This window comes from Oncorhynchus kisutch, linkage group LG2 (assembly GCF_002021735.2).
Source record: "Oncorhynchus kisutch isolate 150728-3 linkage group LG2, Okis_V2, whole genome shotgun sequence".
Taxonomy (NCBI): Eukaryota; Metazoa; Chordata; class Actinopteri; order Salmoniformes; family Salmonidae; genus Oncorhynchus; species Oncorhynchus kisutch.
Genome location: NC_034175.2, coordinates 25,213,644 through 25,226,748, shown reverse-complemented (window position 1 = coordinate 25,226,748; position 13,105 = coordinate 25,213,644). Strand labels below are relative to the sequence as shown.

At 44.3% G+C, this 13,105-nt stretch overlaps 1 protein-coding gene across 2 annotated transcripts; it reads left to right on the top strand.

Annotated features, from left to right (window-relative positions):
- The first annotated feature begins 2,397 nt into the window (after nt 1–2,397).
- LOC109864293 (guanine nucleotide-binding protein G(I)/G(S)/G(T) subunit beta-3-like) lies at nt 2,398–13,061 on the top strand. 2 transcript variants are annotated; one of them, XM_031791800.1, is made up of 10 exons: nt 2,398–2,828; nt 6,689–6,811; nt 7,774–7,919; nt 9,943–9,951; nt 10,545–10,608; nt 10,834–10,996; nt 11,186–11,252; nt 11,559–11,760; nt 11,929–12,145; nt 12,347–13,061. In XM_031791800.1, the coding sequence occupies exons 2-10, from the start codon at nt 6,755–6,757 to the stop codon at nt 12,451–12,453; spliced, it is 1,032 nt and encodes a 343-aa protein (XP_031647660.1). In that variant the 5' UTR covers nt 2,398–2,828; nt 6,689–6,754; the 3' UTR covers nt 12,454–13,061. The 2 variants fall into 2 exon arrangements, with proteins under 2 accessions (XP_031647660.1, XP_020307585.1); XM_020451996.2 differs by lacking the exon at nt 9,943–9,951.
- Nucleotides 13,062–13,105: the final 44 nt, after the last annotated feature.

Sequence of the window (13,105 nt, the reverse complement as noted above, 5' to 3'; positions counted from 1 at the left end):
CCAGTCTGACACACTCACTCACTCCCATTTTCTCTCCCATTTAAACACCCCCATTTATATCTCCCCCTCCTCGCATTACTGAGTCACGGCCAGTCAAGCACTGTTTACGACCCATATTAACTCTCTCACCCCCCCCCCCCCGTGTGATAATCCGCGGGTGCTGCAGAATTGGGTCGACTGGCCCGTTAATGGACTCCTGGTTTTAACCGCTTCCATCCCGTAGCCTACCCTCTCCAGCCGGTGCATTCCCAAAAAGGCCCCGTTAATCCGTGTTTAAGCAGGCGTACATCTACATCACGCATCTCAAAGCATCGTCACACTGTCACCCCACTTTAGCGTCAAATGATGTGTCTACATGTGTATACAAGTGATGTGCTGTATATCGGCTGTACTTCATCTGTTGAATATCACACGATTAGTAATCAATCCCCCAAAACAAATTGATATAAAATATAACGTAAAAGGAGTCATGGGCCAGATAGTAAAAGCATCACCACCGTATCATTTAAATGTGCAAAGGAACACGTCACTTGAATGTGTTGAATCATTTTCTTTATGGTTTGATGTGATGGTGTTTTCCACAGATATAGGACTGTTCTCATTCTATTTCTACGGTGGTTCCTCTAATTGAGGAAAGGACACACATCCATGTAACATGCAGTATATACACCTAGGTGTACAAAACATTAGGAACACCTCCTCTTTCCATGACGTAGACTGACCAGGTGAATCCAGGTGAAATGTTGCTTGTTAAATACACTTCAGTCAGTGTAGACGAAGGGGAGGAGACGGGTTAAAGAAGGATTTTTTTTAAGCCTCGACACCTAAGACTTTGGATTGTGTGTGTGTGTGTGCCATTCAGAGGGTGAATGGGAAAGACGAAACATTGAAGTGCCTTTGAACGTGGGGAAGGTAGTAGGTGCAAGGGCGCACCGGTTTGTGTCAAGAGTGCTGGGTGTTTTCACGCTCAACAGTTTTCCGGTGTGTATCAAGAATGGCCCACCAGGAGGACATCCAGACAACTTGCCAAAACTGCGGGAAGCATTGGAGTCATCATGGGCCAGCATCCTTGTGGAATGCTTTCGACCACTTGTAGCGTCCATGCCCAGACGAAATGAGGCATGTCCATATCCGTATATCCTTTTCAATATGTCCTATTCAGATTTAAGCAGACATTAGCTACTGTAAGGCCGGTTTGATTGAACCCTTTTTGATACTATATACTGTCAAGTCAAGTGATCCTGCCACACCAATGTTGGTTACTGCCATCACACTATAGAAGCACATTGGTCAAAGGTGACAAATAAAGACCGGCATACAAGCAGCTCAACGACTGACCCAGACAGGCTAGTCTAGTATTAGATCGGCTATCACTTCAGTGTCTTCCCAGGCTGTTTGTCGATGGCTGATTCCTCTGGCTGTGTGATTTTACATTTAATCCCCTCCTCCCCTTTCCCTTTGTTTAAGACTTGGAGAGAGGAACAGTGGGCTGCTAATGGCCGTAGTGTTATAATTACGCTGTATAGCATCACAGAGCAACAGAAGGCTCAGTGCTCTGTCCTGGCTGTCACATCCCTGCTGCAGCCAAAAGCTGCTCTGCAGGCTCACTGCTGGCGCGTGTAGCTTAGCTGAATGTGCGAGACCAATAGAGACGACCACACAAAGCTTAATAGATTACAATTCTCGGCCCCACGCTGGTTCTCTCAAATGTCCCGCAGCACCTCTTGCTCTCCAACTCTCTCTCTCTCACATTCGCTCTGTCTCTCCCCCGAATCCAGCGTCAGCGCTGTCAGAAAAAGGTTGAGTGTCTGTTCGCTCAAATGAGTCCTGTTGCTATTTGACCATGCGAGAGAGAGAGTGGAAGCATTGGGTTAATACTAACTATCCATGTGAAGATAAGTTCAGAAAGTCAAAGGGCAATGTAGTGAAACTTCTCTGTCTCTTTTTCGCTCTGCCTGTCTCCTTACTATGTCTCCTTACTTACCACACCTATGAACCATGGTACGAGCCTGTGAAAGAGAATGACCTTCTCAGAGGACAATCAAATCTGGCCCTGGCCTGCGATGTGTCACCAATGTCCCCTCGTCTGGTCCCCATCTCTCTGTCTCTGTCTGTGCTGCTGGCTTTTCTAAAATTAGACTTTTCTCAAGTTTACAAAACACTGAAGCCCCCTGCCAGTCACAGGCTTCACACCACACCATAAAAAGCCATGTCCAGGAGTGAATTAAAAAAAATTTTTTTTTATTAATGCAGGACCGGTTCCTGTCTTTTGACCCCATGACACAATGTCCCCTCGTCTGACCCCACCTTGTTTGGTGTGCTATGCTTGCCTCCCTCTCTCTCTCTCTCTCTCTCTGTTTCTTTCTCTGTTTCGCTCTCTCTGTTTCTCTCTCTCTCTCTCTGTTTCTCTCTGTTTCTCTCTCTCTGTTTCTCTCTCTCTCTCTGTTTCTCTCTCTCTCTGTTTCTCTCTCTCGGTTTCTCTCTCTCTGTTTCTCTCTCTCTTTTCTTTCTCTGTCTCCCTCTCTCACGCCCCAACCCCCCCCAAGCCCACCCTCTCTCTCTCCATCGCTGGATTTATCCCCTCATCCCTGATCTCTCTTCATCCGCTCCAATCCTCATCTGTTCCTCACAGGAGAGAGAGTGTGTGTGTGTGAGAGAGAGAGAGAGAGAGAGAGAGCAAGAGAGTGGAATATCCATTCTGTGTGGGACAGGAAAACTGAATAAAAAACATCTAGTAACAGAAGAGGGGTAAACATATGACAACCAAACGGAGGGACACTGAAAAGTGAGAACAGGTTAAGAAACCCACTGGAGAACTTCCTGACTTGGTGAGTAGGCAGCCATACATTTGTATTTTACACCTCAATTGTTGTTTTCCTTGTTTGTAGGTTTTGATTGGATATGTGAATAGATGTGTAACCCTCTGGTCACAGTAGCGCTGTATATGGAGCTCTTGGTTGTAACAAATTTTTTGTCATTTAGCAGACACTTATCCAGAGCGACTTACAGGAGCAATTTGGGTAAGTGCCTTGCTCAAGGGCACATCAACATATTTTTTTTCCCATTCGGCTTGGGGATTAAAACCAGTGACCTTTCGGTTACTGGACCAATGCTCTTAACCTTTTACTGCAGTGGGCTAAATCAGGGTCACCCAGAGTGATTCTTGGTGGTCTTAAACAAATCTACTTTGAAACAAAAATATACACCTCATACACATGGTTTTAAAAAAAACAAGAAATCTGTACCATGTCAGATATAGAGTTGATAAGTATTACATTTCGAGTTTGCATCCCAATATTACACTTTATATACATCCCAGAAGACCGAAACTTAACAGAATTGTTTGACATAGAAACACTGGATCGTCACCAGGTTTTTTGACATCTTTATTAATGATGCAATCATGAAAAATATTAGTAATATTCCAGCCATGAGGCCAAAGAGGGCACTTTTGGTAATTGACTGCAGGAAAGGACTACCCGCTAGGCTACCTGCTGCTGCTAGACGAGTTTGGGGGAGTGTAGAAGTACTTTTAGTTCTGGATTGAGTGTGTCCTGATTTTCTCATATAATCAAAGTGAGTGGGGTCTGTGGGATAAGTATCAATTTCCTTTGATAGCACTACGACGAGGGTGTCGTTTAATGGCGACAAATAACAGTTTATCGAAACTGTAAAATCTATGAATCCATTTTTTTTCTCGACAACATGGTAAGGAATTGAATTGAAGAAGTATGGCAGCATGGCAGCATGGTCGATTCCTTGGAGATCACATGGGAAAACGACGCTAACTTGGATTGGATATGTTTCATTGAATGTTTAACATTTTTATCATGACAAGGATTTACATATGATTTCTATATTATAATGCATGTAATATTGCTATTGCACTACTAATGCGCTACTCCGTTTACAGATCATCTTAAAAGGATAACATTCATTGTATCTTCTAAGTGGATTCCCCCCCCCCCCCCCCCCCCCATTGACAGACAGTTTACACATGCAGCCCAATTCTCAACTTTTTTTCCACTAATTGGTCTTGACCAATCACATCAGATCTTTTCACTTCAGATCTTTTTTTTCTTCCAGAGCTGATGTGATTGGTCAATTAGTGGGAAAACAAAATCCGAATTGGGCTGCCTGTCTAAACGCAGTCCATTTGATTGATCACATCATTTGTTTAAGTGTTGTTTTTCTTAAGAGCATTGTACATTGTTTCCTCTGATACATCCATTTTGGAATACATTTGATTCTCTGCCGGCGGTATCACTAGCGTTGTGGGTGTCTAGTTGGCATAGGTGCTGAAACGTGGTACTTTGTGTTAGACCCTTTCATAGCACTGAAACACAGTTCAAGGTGTCGTCGTTCAAATCAAAACTAGTGTCTTGCTACAAATTGGAAACAGTTCTTCAGTCCCGTTCTGAGAAAGGTCTGTTTTTAGTGCTAAAGGTTTGGCCACCGGTCACCTTTAACGTTTTTTCAATCTGCCTAATAGTATGTGACACAATACTAATAATGGTGTGTCAATAGTGAAAAGGTGAAACATTTACAGCGAGAAAACAAGATCTGACTTACACATTCCTACAATCACTAGTTCAAGTTCATTGCCCATTTCATACAGAAATCAGCCATCTCACCCTATCTTAGATTTTAACCACCCCATTCTCTCCCTTCTCCCTCCCTCTCATCCGCCACCACTAGTTTCCCTCTCTCATCTCTCCATCACGCCCCTCCCTCTCTCCACCTCTTATCCAGATGCAAAGAGCAGTCAGTAATCGGATGAGAGCAGATTTGAATCAAAAGGCTTCCTTTAAAATCTCAGCCACTGGGATTTAAACTCACTCTCTCCTGCATCGCCTCTACACACAGCCCCACCCCCTTCTCTCTCCCCCCCCCCTCCCTACCTATCTCTCTCTCCCCCCCTCCCTACCTCTCTCTCTCTCCCCCCTCCCTACCTCTCTCTCTCTCTCTCTCTCCCCCCTCCCTACCTCTCTCTCTCTCCCCCCCTCCCTACCTCTCTCTCTCTCTCTCCCCCCCTCCCTACCTCTCTCTCTCTCTCTCTCTCTCCTCTCTCTCTCTCTCTCTCTCTCTCTCTCTCTCTCTCTCTCTCTCTCTCTCTCTCCCCCTCCCTCTATGTTAATGCACTCCACTCTGCGACAACCTCTAGGAGCCATTTAATCACATGCAACAATGGCAGGCCGGGGTCTCAGGGACAGGATGGCAAAAGGGCAATAGCACAGTTGAAACACTTTTAAAAAACGGTCCCGTTTTATTGGGTTAGGACTATTTATAAACGTAATTTCTCAGAGAACCAAATATATGGCCTAAATCAGATGAAGGCTAGATAAGGTGACCGTTGTGGATACTACTCCCTTTAGGTGAAGGAGCAGGACACCTATGTGCGCAGCTAACTTGAGATGGATGCAATCGCCTTAGGGTTAATTGTTTCAGGCATTTCTATATTTAGATGTATGATTTACAGTGTTTTCACACATGCATGTATCCTACAGTGCTAGACAGATAGGAACAGCAAGGAACAACAGAAAGTGAATATCTTTCTCTGAGCCACGGCCTCTTCTCTCTCCCTCTCCCTTTCTCCTCACACAAATGAGAGGCAAATTAATTTGGTAATGAGATTTGACAGAGACACTTTAGACAAATAGAGAGAGAGAGAGATTGCAGCAAAGGAACACGATCAAAGCCAGGGATATAGGGTTTTCTTCTCCTGGTAGTTGTCGAGGTAAGATGGAGTGAGATCCAAATAATTGAATCTGTCACAAATATTATGCAAATATGTTATTAGATGTGTGGATGTCACATGGAATGTTACGTTATGTGATAATCATGTTTTTAGAGTGTTTTAAAGTAAAGGTTATCATCTGATTTCATAGAAAATAGTCTGATGCCATTGCCAGTTATAAAGTTCCTAATTTGATAATGTGACAGAGATACTTGAGATAGTCGATGCCTACTTTTTTTTGTCTTTACTGTAAAGTAGGCCTAACCTGAGAATATTTTGGTCATTGAAAAAACAATTCAGTCCTCATTGATTCAGTTGAGAGGATTAATTGCGTCATTAGAGCGCTGTGATGTGACATCACTGGAATCACGAAAATATAAATGCTTTCTGGCACTAAAGTAAATTGAGATAGAAAAGTGCAGAGTAAATATGGTGTTTGTTTAGCTCGTATAAGCACGAGGAGAGATATCAAACAAGAAAAGTGATGGCATTAAGATGACACACCACACAGGTTTGAGTTTACATTCAGGTTGGGAAAGTGTGTCCGTGTATATGCAGTATGTGTTATATTAACTAGCTCATATAGTTGCACGCTTGTATGTACGGGCGTGTGCGTGCACATGCATATCTGTGCAAGTGAGCTTGTTTGACTATGGGTGTGGGTTTGTGAGTGTATGGGTATTTGTGTGTGTGTGTGTGTGTGTGTGTGTGTGTGTGTGCCTGTGTTTGTGAGGCCTTTGCAAAGTAGTTGAGGGAGGTTTTGAATTGCAAAACAGTAGCTAAACAACAAAGAAAAGAGTGGGTAGACCTTGATCTAATAAGCTGGTAACACGCATAAATATGTAATGTGTTGTGTTGTACACAGGTAACAGACATTGACATTACAGTGAGAAGAATGGATAATGAAGTGATAAAATACAATGTTCATGTTTTTTCCCCTCTCTCCCCCAGGATTACATCTGCTCACCTGATTTCACTTCCTGTCTCCATCGGTGACGACGCCTACCAACCGTTGCCATGGGCGAAATGGAGGAGCTGCGAAAGGAGGCGGACAACCTCAAAGATCAGATCACTGTCAGTTATCAATCAATAATTCAGATGAAGATCACATTATTGGTCAACTCAAGGATTTGATAGCAGCAACACTATTTGCCAGCTCACTTTCCACCCATTTTTTCCCCCGGTCAGACCCAGGATTCAAAATGGCAGCCCTCCGGATGCTAGGTCTCCTTTCTAACTGCTAGGCAATAATCGATCACTAGTGTGAATATAACGCCTGCCTGTGTTCCTCTCATATGTTAGTACTTTACTAAACTATTTGCTGAACATTTTACCATGATCATCAACCATAAACTGAACAAGAATTGACCACCAAAACCCACATTACAACTGGGAAAAAGATATTTCACCTCAGGGCAGTGAAGTCCTTGAACTTCTTGACAAAAACCGAGTTGTTTCAAGAGATGAGTCGTTCAATACATTTTTACGAATGAGAGTGGGTCTAAGAAGCTCTTGTAATATGTTATGTTGTATTTGAATCCATATGTGGACATGAAGTGTGCGGGTGGGGGGAAGGGTGTTACTCATCATATGTCTAGGTAATAGGAATGTGAAACTTTATGTTTTTGTCCTTTTATTTTAGCTTTTGTTGTTCTTCTCATTTCTATGTTTTTATTTTACATTTCTTTAAGAACTCTTGGAAAACTAACCCTTGGGCTAAAAGAGATCCTAATACAATAATATAAAATCCTAACTGTTCTGATCCTCTAAGGTGTATAGGTGTTCATAACACCACAGTCATATCTATGACAACAGCTATGACCATACATCCCCACTGACCGCTCTGTTCATCCAAAGGCAGGAGTAGGTGTAAACAGCAGTTTAGTCATATGTGATTCGTTTTCTTCTGAGACCAGGTTGCAGCAGCAATAAGCACACCTTGAAAATTACAATCGTTATCAGTGGTTTTAGCCATAGTTAAGTGGACCATAGTTATTATAACCATAACTTGACCATACACAACCATCCCTCTACAGGAGGCCCGAAAGGTAGTGCAGGACACCACCCTGCAGGAGGCGGTTGCCGGGACGACGCTTGTGGGACGTGTCCAGCTGAAGACCAGGAAGACGCTGAGGGGTCACCTGGCCAAGATCTATGCCATGCACTGGGGCACTGACACCAAGTAAACACACATCCACCATACACAAGAGCACACACACACATACAAACAGGCACACATACGTACACACAGGCACGCACAACGCACACACGCACGCACGCAAGCTCAAAGTAGACAATGACCCTTCACAGACTTCTAGCCTGCATTCTTTTCCTGAGAATTGCTTGTTGAGTCGTTCAAGTATTCATTCAATCATTTATGTTAGTTCTATCATTAAGTCATTATGCAAAAAAAAATTAAGGGAACACTAAAATAACACATCCTAGATCTGAATGAATGAAATATTCTTATGAAATACTTTTTTCTTTACATAGTTGAATGTGCTGACAACAAAATCACACAAATTGTCAATGGAAATTAAATTTATCAACCCATGGAGGTCTGGATTTGGAGTCACACTCAAAATTAAAGTCGAAAACCACACTACAGGCTGATCCGACTTTGATGTAATGTCCTTAAAACAAGTCAAAATGAGGCTCAGTAGTGTGTGTGGCCTCCACGTGCCTGTATGACCTCCCTACAATGCCTGATCATGCTACTGATGAGGTGGCGGATGGTCTCCTGAGGGATCTCCTCCCAGACCTGGACTAAAGCATCCGCCAACTCCTGGACAGTCTGAGGTGCAACGTGGCGTTGGAGGATGGAGCGAGACATGATGTCCCAGATGTGCTCAATTGGATTCAGGTCTGGGGAACGGGCGGGCCAGTCCATAGCATCAATGCCTTCCTCTTGCAGGATCTTCTGACACACTCCAGCCACATGAGGTCTAGCATTGTCTTGCATTAGGAGGAACCTAGGGCCAACCGCACCAACATATGGTCTCACAAGGGGTCTGAGGATCTCATCTCAGTACCTAATGTCAGTCAGGCTACCTCTGGCGAGCACATGGAGGGCTGTGCGGCCCCCCAAAGAAATGCCACCCCACACCATGACTGACCCACCGCCAAACCGGTCATGCTGGAGGATGTTGTAGGCAGCAGAACGTCCTCCACGGCGTCTCCAGACTGTCACATGTGCTCAGTGTGAACCTGCTTTCATCTGTGAAGAGCACAGGGTGCCAGTGGCGAATTTGCCAATCTTGGTGTTTTCTGGCAAATGCCAAACATCCTGCACGGTGTTGGGCTGTAAGCACAACCCCCACCTGTGGACGTCGGGCCCTCATGGAGTCTGTTTCTGACCGTTTGAGCAGACACATTCACATTTGTGGCCTGCTGGAGGTCATTTTGCAGGTCTCTGGCAGTGCTCCTCCTTGCACAAAGGCGGAGGTAGCGGTCCTGCTGCTGGGTTGTTGCCCTCCTACGGTCTCCTCCACGTCTCCTGATGTACTGGCCTGTCTCCTGGTAGCGCCTCCATGCTCTGGACACTACGCTGACAGACACAGCAAACCTTCTTGCCACAGCTCGCACTGATGTGCCATCCTGGATGAGCTGCACTACCTGAGCCACTTGTGTGGGTTGTAGACTCTGTCTCATGCATTCAAATGTGACCAAAACATCAGCCAGGAAGCATAGGAACTGAGAAGTGGTCTTGCTAATTGCCTATAGTTTCCACCTTTTGTCTATTCCATTTGCACAACAGCATGTGCAATTTATTGTAAATCAGTGTTGCTTCCTAAGTGGACAGTTTGATTTCACAGAAGTGTGATTGACTTGGAGTTACATTGTGTTGTTTAAGTGTTCCCTTTATTTTTTTGAGCAGTGTATATATTTATCTGTTCATCCATTCATTCACACAGCTTGCTGTGACAAATACTGCTATGGTTTAAAACTGGTGTCACATAGTGCTCTGTGTTTATTGGTTAATTGGATTGGCGTTGCAATCCCATAGCTTGATTTAATTGGACGAATTAGTGGAACCAAGAAACACTTGACTGACAGTCTGGCAACACTTTAAACCGACACTATCCCTGAATCAATCAATTATTGCTGATACTGTAACTTGAATGTGCACTAACCCCTTTCATTTTGTCCTCTCTCCTTCTCTTTACCTCTCCCTATATTCTCATTTCATCTCATCTCTTTCTCAGTTGTAGCAAGTTAGTACGCTTATTAGCTTTTCCTGGGTTTACAACACTTGAGGTATCCTACATTTGGCGGGTCTAAAGATAGCTTTTACTAACTGAACCAGTGTTGGGCTGAAAAGGTTCTGTAACAATGCCTCTCTAGGTCTAACACAATACAATCCAATACAACTTTATTGTCCCTCCATGGGGAACTCATTTGGCAACTGTGAACACTTAACAGACAACATAGTCACACATACTCCTCCACAGTGGCTAGACATAACTACATAGCACACAATATCATCACCAGCGTCATCATTATCATCACCATCATTATCATCACCAGCATCGACCTCCCCATCATCATTTGTGCTGGAAACACCTGGCAATAGGGAAAAAGTGCAGTAGCATTAGTCAATTACCATGTCATGGCTTTTTAGATCAGTCATGTTAAAGACAGACTGCCATTGGGACTAAAGAGTCTCTGTATCTGTTATCGGTCTGTCTGTCTATTTATCTGGAGCTGCTGCAGGTCCTTGGATCTTTTACTGTACTCGGTCTCTCTCTTTCTCTGTTTCTGTCTCTCTGTCTGTCTCTCTCTACACCGGTCTTGTTCCCTCTACCAGGTTGTGTGTCAGTGCCTCTCAAGATGGAAAGCTGATAGTATGGGACACCTTGACCACCAACAAGGTATGGCAGACTGTGTCTGGGTTTACAGTCTGGGGAGTTTTGGTCATAGGACAGTGTTTTTTGCATGAATACGGCATATAATGACAATATACTGTAATATCAACAATGTACTGTAATATCAAGTGCTCATATAAGTGCTCACATTGGCAAATATGGTGTGACACACAGGCACGTACACATACACACACTGGTCCACGTGAGGAATCACTGTCCTTCTCTACTCAGGTGAGCGCCATCCCTCTGAAGTCGTCGTGGGTGATGACGTGTGCCTACGCGCCCTCAGGGAACATGGTGGCGTGTGGCGGTCTCGACAACATGTGCTCCATCTACAACCTCAAGGGCAAGGACGGCAACGTCAAGGTCATGCGGGAGCTGGCCGCACACACAGGTACCACTCGACACTTAGCCCACTATTTGCATTCATTAAGACAGCATTACTGGCAACGCGTTTAACGATGAGCCATTTCGATCAAAGATCAACGTAAGAACATACGAGGTAGTATTTATATAGTCTATCCAATACAGCAATCTCGCATGCTTGTGTTGTATGGCTCTGATGTTCTCTCTTATTGCCCAGGTTACCTGTCCTGCTGTCGTTTCCTTAGCGACAGTGAGATCATCACCAGCTCTGGCGACTGCACCTGGTAAGGTCATGGAGATTGAGTCTCTGAGTCTGGTGTTTAATAAGGGGTTACAACGACTGACCAGAGATCAGTCCAATCTGTTTAATGCTACCGTATCATTCTAATTCTATGGCTTCTACTGTACCCTTCATTTGATACACATAGTCTTATCTATTACTTTTCTGCAATGGTGCCCTAAACATTCTGCCTTCTTTCGCCCTTCCATCGCAACACTCTTCTTCTTTGACCATGTCCCTGCGGTCTTCTTTGCCCACCTCCTATATCCATCCTCTCCTCCTATTCCCTCCCTCTGTCCAAACTTTATAGTGTTCTATGGGACATTGAGACAGGGACAGAGAAGACCATCTTTGCGGGCCACTTGGGTGACTGCATGTCCCTGGCCGTGTCCCCCGACTTCAAGATGTTCATCTCGGGGGCGTGTGACTTCACAGCTAAACTGTGGGACATCAGGGAAGCAAGCTGCAGACAGACGTTCAGCGGCCACGAGAGTGACATCAACGCCATCGGGGTGAGGACAGAGGACCCCCAGCATTTATTCATTTTTTAAAAATAGTTTAGTATTCTGATAGTCAGATGCACTGCACCCGGCAGTTCACATGGACAGACAAAGACTTCCAAGTTTTTACAAATTTAAGCTTTAAAAAAACCACTTATCTGACCTCTCCACTCTGTCCAGTTCTTCCCCAATGGTAATGCGGTTATAACGGGCTCAGACGATGCCACCTGTAAGCTGTATGACCTGAGAGCAGACCAGGAGCTCATCACCTACCAGGACTCGGGCATCATGTGTGGGGTGACCTCCCTCGCTCCGTCCCTCTCCGGACGCCTTTTACTGGCCGGATACGATGACTTCAACGTCAACATCTGGGACATGCTTAAAGCCGAGAGAGTGGGTGAGTACGGGGAGAGAGAGAAAGGGATATAATGTGGGTGAGTATGCAGGGGATGTAGAGGGTAGAGGGGATGGTGAGAGGAGAAAGGAGGATGCGAGTGGGATGAAGGGAGAAATAGAGGGAGAGAAAATGTGGATGCAATGTAGGCAAACATAATATTTGCATACATTCTACACTGACATAATTCTCTTCATGGCTCAGGAGTGCTGGCTGGTCATGACAACAGGGTGAGCTGCATCGGAGTATCCTCGGACGGAATGGCATGCTGCACAGGATCCTGGGACAGCTTCCTGAAGATATGGAACTGAGCCAGTCCTCTAGTCTAGAGGACAGACAGAACGCTAAGTCTGCTAAGGAGAGGGGAATAGAGGAAGAATATCATGAAAACCTGGTAGAGGGATGGGGGGGGAGACTAGAAAGCCATGGGTGAAAGGTTATTTATTTTTATTGTGCCAAGTCTTATTCAATTTGAGAGAAGAATTGTGACGAGAGTCTGTCGTCTCTTCCTACTTCCGACTCTAAACTTGAGTTAGGCAGGGGGGGACTTTTGTAGAAAAACATGATCGTTGCATCAATGAATGATTGATTTTATGTCAAGGTTCAAACTGAATTCTAGCGTTATATGAATATATTTCCTATGTCATAAGAGCAGTTGCCAAATGGAAACAGTAGAGATTTGGATGAAATAACAGGATACGACCACAAAATAATTGACCACTGATAAGACTGTTTAGGTTTACAATAACTAGGACGTGACATGCTTTTATATTTGAGGCGAGTTAAACTGCTCGTCAGGGGATGAATATGTAAGCATCGATTCGTTTGAAAGCGGATGTTCGTGTGTTGGTTAGAATTCCCTTGTTGAGTTAAGTTTTTTCTATTTTTATGGTCACAGAATAAAATGGTTTAGCCTGCAGATTTCTACATGAGTGTGTGTGTCTGAAAGTTTACATACTTACG

Excerpts from the sequence above, each read along its gene's own strand:
- LOC109864293 (XM_031791800.1), top strand. The coding sequence starts at position 6,755 with ATGGGCGAAATGGAGGAGCTGCGAAAGGAGGCGGACAACCTCAAAGAT. Across the intron at positions 11,253-11,558 it reads AGCTCTGGCGACTGCACCTG|TGTTCTATGGGACATTGAGA; the intron begins GTAAGGTCATGG and ends CAAACTTTATAG. Across the intron at positions 11,761-11,928 it reads GTGACATCAACGCCATCGGG|TTCTTCCCCAATGGTAATGC; the intron begins GTGAGGACAGAG and ends CACTCTGTCCAG.